At 41.6% G+C, this 14072-nt stretch overlaps 1 protein-coding gene across 1 annotated transcript; it reads left to right on the forward strand.

The window, feature by feature from the left end:
* Nucleotides 1-7595: 7595 nt before the first annotated feature.
* On the forward strand, nt 7596-12557 carry LOC145443654 (uncharacterized). The gene is made up of 2 exons (XM_080321591.1): nt 7596-9631; nt 11852-12557. The coding sequence occupies exons 1-2, from the start codon at nt 9513-9515 to the stop codon at nt 12069-12071; spliced, it is 339 nt and encodes a 112-aa protein (XP_080177717.1). The 5' UTR covers nt 7596-9512; the 3' UTR covers nt 12072-12557.
* The last annotated feature ends 1515 nt before the right edge of the window (nt 12558-14072 follow it).

The following is a 14072-nucleotide window of genomic DNA, read 5'->3' on the forward strand; positions in this document are numbered from 1 at the left end:
TATCGCTGGGCTCTCAGTTTACAAGGACCGAGCTATTCGGCGCCTGCACATATCGATATCGAAAGCTTCGGTCAACATGCGTCAATCATTTTGTGCCTATATGGGTTTCATCGTCGACGGTCTTTCTGTGAGCCCAAACACAAGGTTGCATGTTGGACGACACTTCGTCTCGTAATTACGAATATTGTTGGACCCAGTCTGGTACATAATTGGTAGCAATATTAAAAGCAAGAAATCGAGTGACAGTATATTGCGCGAAGCGTGAAGAAAAGTTCTACTTTGTATAAATCTACTGCAAATTATTCTATAATTTATTGTAATGTACGAAGATCTACCAAAATGTGACTGGCTCATGGATCTGTCAATGCGTCAGAACTGATATTTTAGTCATCACATCTCCAGTGTTGCGGTCAGACTAATCATATTTTTGATTGGCCTTGCAAGTTAACAATTTGTGCAATCCTATTTCAAAAATATTTCTAATTTCGGAATTAGGTCGCGGGCCACTCAAAACCTTCTCGCAGGCTACATGTGGCCCGAGGGCCTCGGGTTGGCCGGCCCTCAACTACAGTAACTTAGAGATGTTTATATTACGAATATCCTCTTTCGCTAAAACCACGGATATAATATATACAGTAGGATTGGATACCGCGTTATATGGTAACGACGGATTATTTCTTCCGTCCGCCATGTACTGCCCCATACATCATATAGTTTCAAACAAATGGTATATGCGCAAGGACAGGATTTAATGCCAGTAAATGACACCACAGCGATCGCAATCACTAGCCTTTCAGTTCTGACTATGTTGCTTAAATTTACTGACTGATGTGCTGTACATGAGGGGTTGAGCAGACTATCGAGAAGACTAAGTAATAAACGGTATCTCTGTGATACAAATTGGGAGATATCCCAGAACATTGGGTGCGTAAGCTTAGCAATATTCATGTGATATAACGTAATAAATAATATCTTAACGATTGCCAGGAAATCGATCTATTGCTTGGCCGATCGGAATAAATAGACGACCTCTGTCGTCGGAAAACAGTATCAGCTATGTAATACTTCACACATAAGTTACGTATATACAGCTTATGTATATTTCCGGAAGTATAATTGTAGCTAAAAACAACTGTTATGAGTGGTCACGACCTGTGAACGGTAAAAGTCGCATAATTGTGACTAGAGTAGGCATGCAAATCAATTCGTCGCACATTGATTTCCAGAGTTTCATGTCCCATGATACGGTATATTACATATTGTAACTAAAAATGTCACCTTTCTGGTTCTAGTTATAATTCAAGCGAGCCCCTGTCATACCTCTAAGTAGGGCATTCTTCGGGGTGTGGCAAGGGCGTTATCGGTCGAAGTAAATCATCGTAAAGCTAGGAGACATTCTCCCTTCCATCGCGAGGCGAGAATTTAAATCACAATGTGTAGAAATCTGCGACTGCGTCTCATGAAGGTCACTCCCAAGGAACGCCCATTCGATTAAAACTTACGAGTTACGACTACCGCGATAGTATAGAATGTAAACATGGAATGGCAGCGACCGATTTTGCAGCTTCGTTCCGCTTCGCTGAAGCTTTACTCAGACTTATTTTACGGCAGCTACTGTAGGATTTCTGGCAATCCAAAAGTTGTCTTCCAGAGCTCAGAATTTACTGAATCTGGTCTTGATCGAAAGCTACTATCGCACTGATTCCGAAAATGTAAATAAAAATATGATCAGGCACTGAACCGATTAGAATTCGCCCTCCTAGTCTGAATTATCGGCATTGTCCGAACAATCGAAGAGCCGCAATGGGTCATTGTTATGGTCATTGTTTTGCGGTCATCCGATTGTTCTGAACAATGCAGATTTTAGATGTTGAGGGTGGTTTTTCATCTCAGTACGGTGCTTCACCATATTTTGATTGATATTTTCGAAATCAGTGCGACAGTAGCTTTCGATCAAGACCGGATTCAGTAAATTCTGAGCTCTGGAAGACAACTTTTGGATTGCCAGAAATTCTACAGTAGCTGCCGTAAAATAAGTCTGAGTAAAGCTTCAGCGAAGCGGAACGAAGCTGCAAAATCGGTCGCTGCCATTCCACGTTTACATTCTATAGCGATAGCGTGGTATTCGTGCCCTAGTTACCACGAATCAATGAAATATATGAAAATATTGATGTGTCATTGCGAACATGGATGGTCAAGCTCCGGTTCAAGTGCCGGAGCGGGACAATTTCTCTATCATCGGTAACGAAGCAAGTCTGGATCTGAATTTTGAAATTGCCGCGTAAGCCGTTTCAAATAGGATTTTTCTGTTGGTACGTGCGGGCAAGGCTGTAAGCCCGTAACTACCGTACCCCGAAACTCTGGATTTTGTTTGGGGGAAATCTCGTATACAGTATCTTGAGGCGACTTGGAATTTTTAAACATGTGTCTCTGAACTTTGCGTGTATAGCGCTGCGAGACGATAGCCTTGCTAGAAAGCATATGCTTAACAACATAGAATAACTCATTCACTCATCCACATCAGACCTCTCAATCCGTGTGGCTTGCAGTACTCGGAAGCTTCCCCAGCCCTGCTCTACAACTCCGCTATCAATAGACCTGATACGGTTGTGGAAAGAAAGCGGATGGAGTATCAGAGATCTGGCAAGCATGCGCTACCTGTATGAATGTGACCGATTATCGCTTCTCTCCAATGGATTTCTCGTGGACCTACAAGATAACTACTTTCTGAATCTCATTGTTCAGCGTCAAATTACTAGAGCTACTTTTAACTCTGTAGTATTATACTGCTATTGTAGACCGAGTGTCGTCATGACTACGTAGTTTCATGTGGTTTCACAAGTCACAAATTAGTGAATGTATGAATCAGTCGAAAAAGTGACATTGTACCATCGTACTGAAGTAGCGTACGAACGGATGCTAGCAATAAGAAAGATTTTGAACATCGCCACGAAAGCAACCTTGAAATCTTACTAATTGAAAGATTTACATATCCGCGACTTATATGTATATAAGCTATTGCCTACCACGACCGGATGTGCTTGAATTCCGTTCAATCAAAGAATCGGTTGAGTTAGCAGCCATGATTGCTTTAATTCCTGCCTCATTTTCAAAGCGGCAGTGGTCATTGCTATTAAGCGAAAGAAGTTTGATGGGTTGTTGGATAGCGGAGCATCAGACAATTATTTGAGTCTTGAGATAGCGCGGGAGCTGAAACTCAAATGGTGTTGTAAAAAGAAGAGCATGAAGCTAGCAGATAAAGGAAAGCGATCGATTGTTCACGGAATGCTATCTCAAGCGCTAGGGTTAAGATTTCTACTGGAGAACTGACATCATGATAGAGCAGGGGCGGGCAACATCCGGCCCGCGAAGTGGTTTTGAGCGGCCCACAGAGAATTTCTACCCAGAGAGGAACATTCTAATCTGAAAGTATTGACAAATTTAATGCACTGAATGAATTCAAGTTTGCCAACTTGAAAAAGATGGTCATGAAACTACTTGTTCTGTTTGGGTCTCCACATATACATTTCCGAGCAAACATTTTTGAACACGAACATCAACAACACCAGGCTGCGTTCAGATATAACTAATGTTCACAAGAAGTCTTTACTGAGGGTATCTACATCCGACATACAGTCAGAATTCAAAGAACTTAGTGACAACTTTGATCGACGCAGGTCTCTAACTTCAACAGCTATTGAAGTACATTAGGTTGATAAATTCATTGGATAGGGTACTGTTTTTGGTCTCTATGCTTTAAAAGCTTCAAGATTACATTAAGTACGATTAACTCCTTGTATATAGACCGATAAATACGCGATCAATTAATCGATTCTGTGATCCGGCCCGCCAAGTACTCCATCTTTCTAAATCAGGCCCGCCGACCGGAGAAGTTGCCCGCCCCTGTGATAGAGTATCATTACTTCATCTTTTTTCAAGCGTAACGGTGAGATCTCCTAATGGAATTTTTGACTTACCAGGCAGCAGGTGGACGGAACGTGTCAATTAGAACTATTCCGTCTGTATGGAGAGATGTAAATAGAACATCACCTGAATAGCATTTAGATTGGCGCATGTCTACGTTCGTCTGAGGCGTATTAAGGGAGAGGCCCAGTAAAGCGTTTGTTTGAGTATCTAAACAACGAGCCGGTTCCGGGCCGGGGCGTATCGTAGGCTGTCCTGCAACGTAACTACGAGACATCGCGACAGCTAGGAAGCAGTCTCGCGAGGCCATCACCATGAATGGTTCTCGTCAATGACTTCACTGCTGTATCGCAACGACTCTTCCGCCTCGCCGTACGGATAGGTAGTGGATTATCTGTGTGCTGCGGTTGATCTGAGTAGAATTGTGATGGGAGTATATTTTTGGTTAGATACACCAAATCTTCCAATTTCGTCGATATATATAATTGTATGTTGGTTGTAAATGCATTATTTCTTCAACAACTATAATGATAGTGTTGAAACTAATATGGATTAGCGGTCGACAGCGAGCAGTTTATTTCTCGACGTCATAAAAGTACTGTTTTTGGAAAGCGAGATTTTCAAATATGCATGTTAGGACCGAGATCATTGAGAAATGAATGGAAGACGAACCCTCGCCACGCCGCTTACCTTCCCATTCAATGATCTGCTAGTCACGCACCAGCGTGATCGCTGGCCGAGTGACCCGGTGATGGCTGAATGTTCAAAGTCCATCAGAACTCTTCCATGTATTCGTCGAAGAATGGTTTCGCTGTTCATATCTCCAGTTCTCCACAGTCACGAACAAGGTGCGCTGCGTACTGTTGTGAGCCTTGTTGTCGTTGTTGACTATGAATAAGCGGGAAATAAGATTCAATAGTAGCAGGACTGGCGAGTAATACATCAACTTATAGATGTTTATGTAATATAAATGTTCTATTTTGTTAGAACCGCGAGTATACAATAGGATTAGACCGCGTAATACGGCAACAATATATTATTTCTCCTGTCTGTCATGTAGGCTACTCTCCCACACATCATATCGTTTCCAACAAATGTGTGTGTGCTGCGTAAGGACAGGATTTAATTCCAGTGAATGACACCACAACGATAGCAATCATTAGCCCTTCAGTTCTGGTTATGTTGCTTATGTACCAGATTGGCTAAGCAACGCCCGGCATTTTAGATGCTTGTCATGTTAGCAAAGTGTAGAGTACAGATTAACGAGGAGACTTAGCAATGAATGGTATCTTTATGATACAAATTGGGCGATATTCCGGAGCATGGTGCGCGTAAGCTCAGCAAGGTTCAGGTGATATAACATAATAAATAATATCTTAACGATTGTGTGGAAATCGATCTATCACTTGCTTGATCGCAATATACCGACGTCATTTGTCGTCGGAAAACAGTATCGGCTATGTAATATTTTATTTGTGACACACATCCATACAGCTATTGGTATATGTCCGGGAATATAATAGTAGCGAAAAGAACGTTTATATCTGGGTGGTCGCAACCTCTGAACGGTTATTGTCGCAGAAGCATCATGCCAGCTGGTTAAAAACCCAAAACTGACTGATGCAGGCATGCAGATCAATTTTTTGCATATTGATTTCAAGAGTTTCATGTCCCATAATATGGTATATTCTATACTGTAACTCAAAAGGCCACCTTTCTAGATCTAGTTGTAGTTGTAGTTCTAGCCCTTCCCATACATCTGAGTAAAGGTAAAGCATTCTTCGGGGTGTGACCGGGGCGTTATTACTATGATCGGTCGAAGTATAGCATCGTAACGCAACGAGACATTCTCCCTTCTATAGTAATGCGACCTTATCACACTGACTGTAAATAGAGACTGTGCGAGTGTATGCCGCAGGTGAAGGCTATCACTATGCGCAAACCAACGTCTACAAATACAAACATGGAGTTCCTTCCCACGGAACGCCCGATTTGATTGAATCTTACGGATCCCGGAATAGCGTGGTCTTCTCTCGGTGGTTACCTTAAAATTAGTTGCCATTAAAATATATAAACGTCTTGAGGTGCCATTAACGGACAGGTATGACAACGCTCCGGTTCAAGTGCTGGAGCGGGTCAATCATTCTGGTCGGGATCTCGATTTTGTAATTACTTCCCAATCAGTTTCAAGCACGATGTTACTGCCTGTACGATCAGGACCGTCCCTACCGTACCTTAAACTCTGAAATTGGGGGGATTTCGTTTCGTAAATCAACTTGACTCAACTTGAAATTTTTAAATATGTTTTCTTTTCTAAAATATTGGCAGAAAAGGCAGCGAAGAGGTAGCGTTGCTAGGAAACGTATGCTTAACGCTTATCTAAACGCAGGCCTGTAGCGACATGAAATCGCGCGAAGCGCGACGAAAATTTTCAAGTTCAATCGATCTCCTCCAACAAACAACTAACGAAATAATTTTGAGTCCTTCTAGCTCCTCCTGATTGGAGGTTTTGGGGCGCGACAGTTACGACTCGCGAAGATCGTACGACTCTTGTGTACTGCCGCTGTTCCTCTCACGTCGCGAATACCAATGAACCAATACCCGCATCCACTGTGTGATTGGGGTTTTAGTTCCACTTTATGGTGGGGAATTATATAATAATTCAGATCCTCGCTCAAACAATTCTTTGGTGAATGGGATCTACAAGTGGAGAAAGGATTGTTTAGTATGCTAGCCGTACAATGTACAATGTACATAGTATGTCTTGCAGGCCTACTTATTGCAGTTTCGATGTCAGAACAATAAATCCAATGATACATTCAATAGTGCATTGACTTGATGGCCCGACATTTCAGACCAACTCCAAAATTTATGTGTTACGTTAAATCCTCAATCCATTACGATTCGTTACGGTGGTGCCGTATAGGCCTATACTTTCACAGGAAGTCGATAATTGATAATAAATTGCAATTGTGACTATTTTTATGTTACAATAATACGACTTGCCGACGTAGGCCTACCATAAATCAACATCAAATGCACTTTAGTTAGAGTTTTCAAGGGAATAGGACGTATGACACTTCCGGAATACATGGCTACGTCAGCATTACCTTTCAGTGTATTCTATTATCGAAATTATATTCGTTGCTGTTGGACGTATAGGTTGTCACAGCTGGGGGTTACTTCAGCATTAACTTTAAGTTAATCGAAATTATTGTCGCTGCTGTTGATCGTAGGTTGTTATAGTCGGGGGATAAAGGCCGCCGTTTCTCCTCCCATTTTCGACTTGTTAATCCATGCGTGTCACTAGCTCACTAGCTCACTACATCGCACCAGATTCGGATGAAAAGTTTTATGTATAGCTTGATATAATTCAGTGGTTCTCAAAGTTTTTTAGACACGCCCCTCTTTATGATGGTGAAAAATTTCGCGCCCCCCTTATCGTCATATCACAAAATGTAACCAAGATGCTAGCAATCCCATCGGATAGTTTGATGCCATGGAAGGTTTTGATTGTTGATGAGAGAATTCTCAAATATTAAATTATGACTATACACGGAACAATAACAATGAATTGTAGGTAAATCTCGCAGGCCGCGGAAATTTTTTCAGTTGACCGCAACTTCGCCCCCCTCCCTTCAGATGCTCTCACGACCCCCCCCCCCAGTTTGAGAACCACTGATATAATTCGATAATATGAATATATACTTTCGAATATATGAACAAAACAAATATAACTAAATTTTCACTAATGCTACAATTTTCTAAATGACTCTGTGGCCCACCTCAAATGAATCTGTGGCCCACCCTTTGAGAACTCCTACCATAGAATAACTCATTCACTCATCACCATCAGACCTCGCTATTAGTGTGGCTTGCAGTACTCGGAAGGTTCCCCAGCCCTCTTCTACACCTCCGCTATTAATTGAGCTGATACGGTTGTGGTAAGAAAGTGAACTATCAGAGATTTGGAAGGCATTTGCTCACTAAAAACTCGAAGCATGCATATGTGCTATCTGCATAAATGTGACCGAATATAGCTTCTTTCCTATGGATTTCTCGCGGACTTACTAAGATAACTACTTTTTGAATCATATTGTTCAGCGTACAATTACTATTGCTACTTTTACCTCTGTAGTATTATACTGCTATTGTAGACCGAGTGTCGCTTTGACTACGTGTCTATCGTAGTTTTATGTGGTTTCACAAGTCTACCGCGGCTGCGTCGAAAAGATGAAATTAATGAATGTATAAATCAGTCGAAAAAGTGACATTCTACCATCGTACTGAAGTAACGTACGAACGGATGTTAGCAGTAAAAAGATTTTGAAAATCGCCACGAAAGCGACTTTCAAATCTTACTAATTGAAAGTGTGCTATGCTTACCATGACCAGATGTACAAGAAAGCATGGAGAACAATAGTCTGCGATGAATGCACGGCGTCTCCGCCATCGTATGTGGCGGTACGCATAGGTCGCATAGCTACATCGCACATATTAGGGATATCTGTATATCCCTGGCCGATATGTGTTCTCACATCGGCCAATCACAGTCCGCTTGAATTTCCTTCATAATCTCCTGGGATATCTAGAACTCTAGAAATCCCTGATAATCTCTCGCCCGATTTCTGTAACATTTTTTGTCATAGGACGAAAACCCAAAGTTCTCTCTAGATGAGAGAACTATATAGCTCCTTCCGTATTTGTCAACATGGCGCTATAATGCTGTATAAATACACAACCTAATCGATATTCTGTCGTCAGATGAGTATGTAACAGATGAGTTTGTAGCAACAGTAGGCGATAGATCAGGGGCGGGCAAGTTCTTCGGTCGGCGGGCCGGATATGGAAGAATGAAGTCCTTGGCGGGTCGGATTACCGAATATATATTCATGTTATAGCATAGAACCAAAAACAGTATTTAATGAATTCATTACCAATATAGCTGTTGAAGTCAATCAGACATCTGTGGTCCGTCAAAGTTGTCATCAAGTTCTTTGAACTCTGTCTGCATGTCGTATGCAGAAAGCCTTAGTAAAGAGTGCAGCCGAACATTAGTTATTTTGGATTGGAACACAGCCTTGTCTCGTTATTGTTCATGGTCGAAAATGTTTGTACACCCGAACAGAGCAAGCAGTTTCATGTCCATGTCCATCTTTCTCGGGTTGGCAAATTTGGATTAATTCTCTGAGGTGACGCTTTAAACTTGTCGTTACTTTCAGAATATACTTTCACTTTCAGGGTAGAAACTCTCTGAGGGCAAGCTGAAATCCCTTCGCGGGATTAATCTTTCCGCACTGGTGTATTCGAATTTGTAGCTACAAATTCCGTGTTCCACATCAGGAGTTCTAGCGCGTCGCCTTTATATGAGCCAGCGGAATTCGATTGGTCAGATATTTATGATGTATCGGGTCAAGTGGGTGCTTTAGCTTGGATTACGATCGCTTCAAACTGCACCCTAACTACTATGACGCCTTTTTATCAAGCAGTAGCTTAGCGCTAGTCTAATATATTCTAGTCCTAAAATCTAAATTGGCACGAGCTTCGACTGAATAAACAAGACACCTACTGCTTCGTGATACGGTACAATGGCAGAGCCGTTCACCAACGAGTCGTCGGGTGAGAAAGGCAAATTCGGCGTGCATGGCTTCATTGACAAATGCGAAAAAGCGAAACCATACAGAGAAACAAAACAAGACCGTAGCAGGTGTGTGATTGCATAACATCCATATTCTTTGCGAACAACCACCGATTGACTATGCCGCCAATGCGGTATCATACGTACAACATTACGACCAGTTGAACCACAAATACTGGACGGCATTTAAATGCTACTTTGAGCCTACAAAGATATTTCACTGTTGGAATAGTAATCTAAGCTCGTAGCAATGTTTGCTAACATCACCGTCAACACTATTTAAGTCGGCTGTCATTTCTAAAAAAACGCATATTCTAGAACAGAGGTCTCAAACTCAAATGAGCTCGCGGACCAATTTCCTAGTTTTGATGACGCCGCGGGCCGCAGCATCAATAATGAGGATATTCAATGTATTATTTCCAAGTAGGCCTTTTTTGACGAGACCTTGTAGATATACATTCCACAATCATCTTCGATTTATAATTTACTATTGTAGAATTCACGTTTGACACGGAAAAAAATTCATATCAAATATTTGAATAAACTTGTTTTTGTGGGGGGCACATTATATTTTAATATTGAGGTATAGACATCATAAGAGAGGATGCATCATGTACTCTCTATGATTCCAATGAGATTTCTCGTTGCCCCTGAACATTTTCAACACAATTATATGAATATATATAATATGTGAAAATCAGAAAGCCCATTCATGTAAAATCGCGCATAGCGCCAATACTATATTTTCCAGTTGAATAAGATGGCCAAGAAAATATTCCACAGCATATAGGCCTAATTCCACAATGCATCCCGTGCACCCTGGTGAGGTGCTTCGTACCCCGATGGGGTCTACGTACTTTGGTTAAGAACCCCTGGAATAGAAATGTCCAATCGACAAAGAATTCATTGGTGTAACAGCTGTAGAGCGTACTAATACCTTTGTCGACACCGATAATAAAATGGATAAAGAAAACAAACGACACCCAACATGTAACCAACTATATGTCACGGGAGTTACAGAATGCCAATGGTAGCCATACACACCTGATTAGATAGCTACATATCCTACACAACGCAAGCGACGATGTTTTGATATAATACTATTCCCCATGACAGTTTCATAGATTGTTTCGTCCGTAGGAATACCAAGTCCCCGTTCCGAGTCGCAAATCCTTCTCTGATTTTACCGTTTGACCTGACTCAACTCAAGTCATTTTTGTTAACTCACCCAGTCAATCGCAAATCGAGTAATTTTTCGAGAAAGTCGCACCAAACCAAATCACGATTTTCAGTCACGAATCATCAAGGGTCGTGTTTTATCATCATGAATTAGAAATTTGACGTTAGCAGATCTTCTACTGCATAGTAGCTTTTAAAAGTGATGTGATAGTGAAATTTTTCGAGATTTCAGTGATCTTTATAGTAGTTTTAGGGTGAACTTCAAGATCTTGTATCTAAAAAATATATATGGCACTTGAATATATTGTTGAATACTTGAAATTCCAAAATGCCGTCGCGGGCCGCACAAAATCCTCTCGCGGGCCGCGTGTTTGAGACCTCTGTTCTAGAATTTGGATGAATGGCCTACGGAAGTCTTATTTACCTATTAGTATTCACTTTAAGCTTTAAGCAATCGTAGCAATAACACTATTAGTCATATGTACATTCACTGTTTGATCTTGCACAAAAATACAAATTCTTTTTGTACATGTGGTAGGCTATATGTGAGGTAGCCATTCGATCCTGTGTAGCACGGCGAATTTACACCTATCTAACTCTACAGAAGGAAGTGTATAGTATTCTTACAAATGCGTTAAGCTGTGCATTATTATTATTAGAAGTATGGTAAAAAGTAGTGGCGCTTATCTCTCGTAAGGGCCTGGTGCGCCACGGTCTGTAATTACCTTCTGGTGAAAGCTGCTGGTCAAATAGTCAAATAGCAGACAGTACGAGACTACGAATTACGCCACGGCGTGACGCGTCATTGAAGCTGTGTGGTGCGTATAATTTTGTTGACATATACAATGGCCTTCATGACCTTCGCGTGTACTTATTTTGGCCAATAGTTAGCTACACTGCCAGCCCCTTCAAAAGCTATACAATTATACCTCATAGTTGCGCGACTGCTATACATTCGAATTTTTGACATCACGCTTTAATGATGTCGCGTATTCCTTGACCGAAAACTCGCCATTCTTTCTCTAGCGGTCGAGTCGCTAAATTCAGATGATATCCGATTCCTGAAGACAGCTCCGGCGCTCATGTTTGACTATGAGTTGTGTCTTTCAGAAAAATCGATTCGCCATCCGAGACGCATCAATATCCGGAGGGAAAACCAGCGACATCGGATCCATCAACCGCAGTTGTAAGACTATGCGTTATCTGCTTGGAGAGACCGGCTATGGCGTGTTTCCTCTGCTGCTGTGCCGGTGCCCCCTGTCTCTGCCTCCAGTGCGAGGCCGCAAGTCATTCTTGTCCTTCATGTGGACGACACTACATGCAACAATAGTTTGGTGGATTTACGGTATTTCACGCTTATGGCAGGCGATTTACCCCACCTCACCCTAATTGTGGAAGGTTTGAAGGTACAGGCCAGCGAAACTACTTACAGAATGGATGTACGTTTCCAACGGTGTTGTGGGCTGCGTATTACTTGTATAGTCATCCAGATGGCAGCGAATGCAGCGCATGAGGGTCGGGTGCCGATGACAGGCATATCGCATAATCAAGGAAACGACCTCTCGGTTCTTAGTGACAACGACAAAGCGTTGCTGGAGTTGACCCTACACTCCTACAGCTCTTCGTGAAGAGAGCCTTTGGCGTACGCCATGCAAAACAAGCAGTAACTACATGACCGGATGCTCTTCACAACAGAAGGCTCGTATAAGGAAAGATTTCTCGTCTGCACATGAGTCATTCGTGAACGCAGCGAAAACTATATTGCATATTTCCTGAATGTATTATCATAATTTCATAGATATATTTATATCAGAAATTTTCGTGTCATTGCTAATGATGTGTACCGTTGGCCAATGGTTGATTACTATATATGGCTAGCAAAGTACGCACAGCCAAGTTCAGAAAACGTTGCAGTGTAGTCGACGCAAGTATGGTTTAGCGTTACCATGTTTTGGAAATCTGAAAAGAGGACACTTTTTCAGAATTTTTTATTCAATTCAATTCAAATTTTGGTCGGTTGACTAAAAAAAAAGGTCAACTTTTCCACTCAGCGCCCAAAATACCGTTTTTTCCTCCACATTGTCAGGTGGTTGACTAAAAAAAAGGTCAACTTTCCGCCCAGCTCTCGAAATACTCGTCGAAGCGTCACTTCGGTGCTGATTTACGGCATATCAGTCGCATTTTACTATAAATATGACCTGCATTCTCAAAAAAGAGGACAAAAGGGCGTCCTTTGAGGACACTTTCAAAAAAGAAAAAAAAAGAGGACAAATCCTCTTAAAAGAGGACGTATGGTAACCCTAGTAAAGTTAGAAAGGCTCAACTCTTCAAATTTCATCAATAAATATTGGCATGACGTGAGCATCAGTTGAATATATCATTTTGTACAACATATGATTATCCGCTTGAGGCGCAGTTAGGTAAACGCGGGTCCGGGGTGTATCGTACGCATTTCCGCAACGTCTGGCACATTGAAAGTATCGATCTTATTTGCGGTAAAATAGAAACGTACGCCTTATTCCTGAGATTCTCATGCTACTTAGCCTCGGAATCTTTTGCGGCTGCTTGTCAATATTGCGCCCGCAGGTCACGGGTATAGATCTGAGCAAAGTGATTCGAGAACTCGAAACCGAGTCGTGTGGTAATTGTTCGAGTACTGAAAGCACAGGCCTCTTTCCACTAAGAGAATTATAGTTTTGATACTTTCTTTCCTTCGCGGGGACCATGAAACTTCGATTCGTCGTATCACAGCATCTAAATCAGCCTCTTCCAATCTGTGGTTCGTATTGACCAACTGGTCTCCGTCCTTATAAGTATACTTCGTTAAGAAATGACACTGCCACGGAAAGCTGAAAGCTTCTGATACGAAAATACTGCTGTGGAGTTCTAAAAGCATAGCTGCTTTTACAGATCCTATAATCAATTTGCGGTGATAATGAACTTGAAGCAAATGAAGATATCACTAGCAAGAAACAACGCGTAACCATTTCTGGTGAATAACCTCACATCAATTCCAAATTTACGGGAATTTTTCAAATTGCACCATTTCATTTACACCTCAATTGCTCTGAAATTGAAAGTTTAGTTTAAGAATCGAATGATATTTAATAAGACTTCATTGATATGGTTAAGGACGATGGCGCAAAAGGTCTTCACCTGGAAATGCTGCGCTCCGGTGACTGTGGGATAGAAATGGGAAAGTCTGACAAATCCTTCCGAGTCGACTTAAATGTCCTCATTCCTTTTGTAATTACGTATGAGTCAGTCAGCCGCTTTCACCCTATTAAAAATCAAAAATAAATGTTGAAACTGACCAAGTACAAGTACACGT

The sequence above is a fragment of the Botryllus schlosseri genome, chromosome 7 (assembly GCF_051294905.1).
Source record: "Botryllus schlosseri isolate E-star chromosome 7, Bs_hap1, whole genome shotgun sequence".
In the NCBI taxonomy this organism is placed as follows: domain Eukaryota; kingdom Metazoa; phylum Chordata; class Ascidiacea; order Stolidobranchia; family Styelidae; genus Botryllus; species Botryllus schlosseri.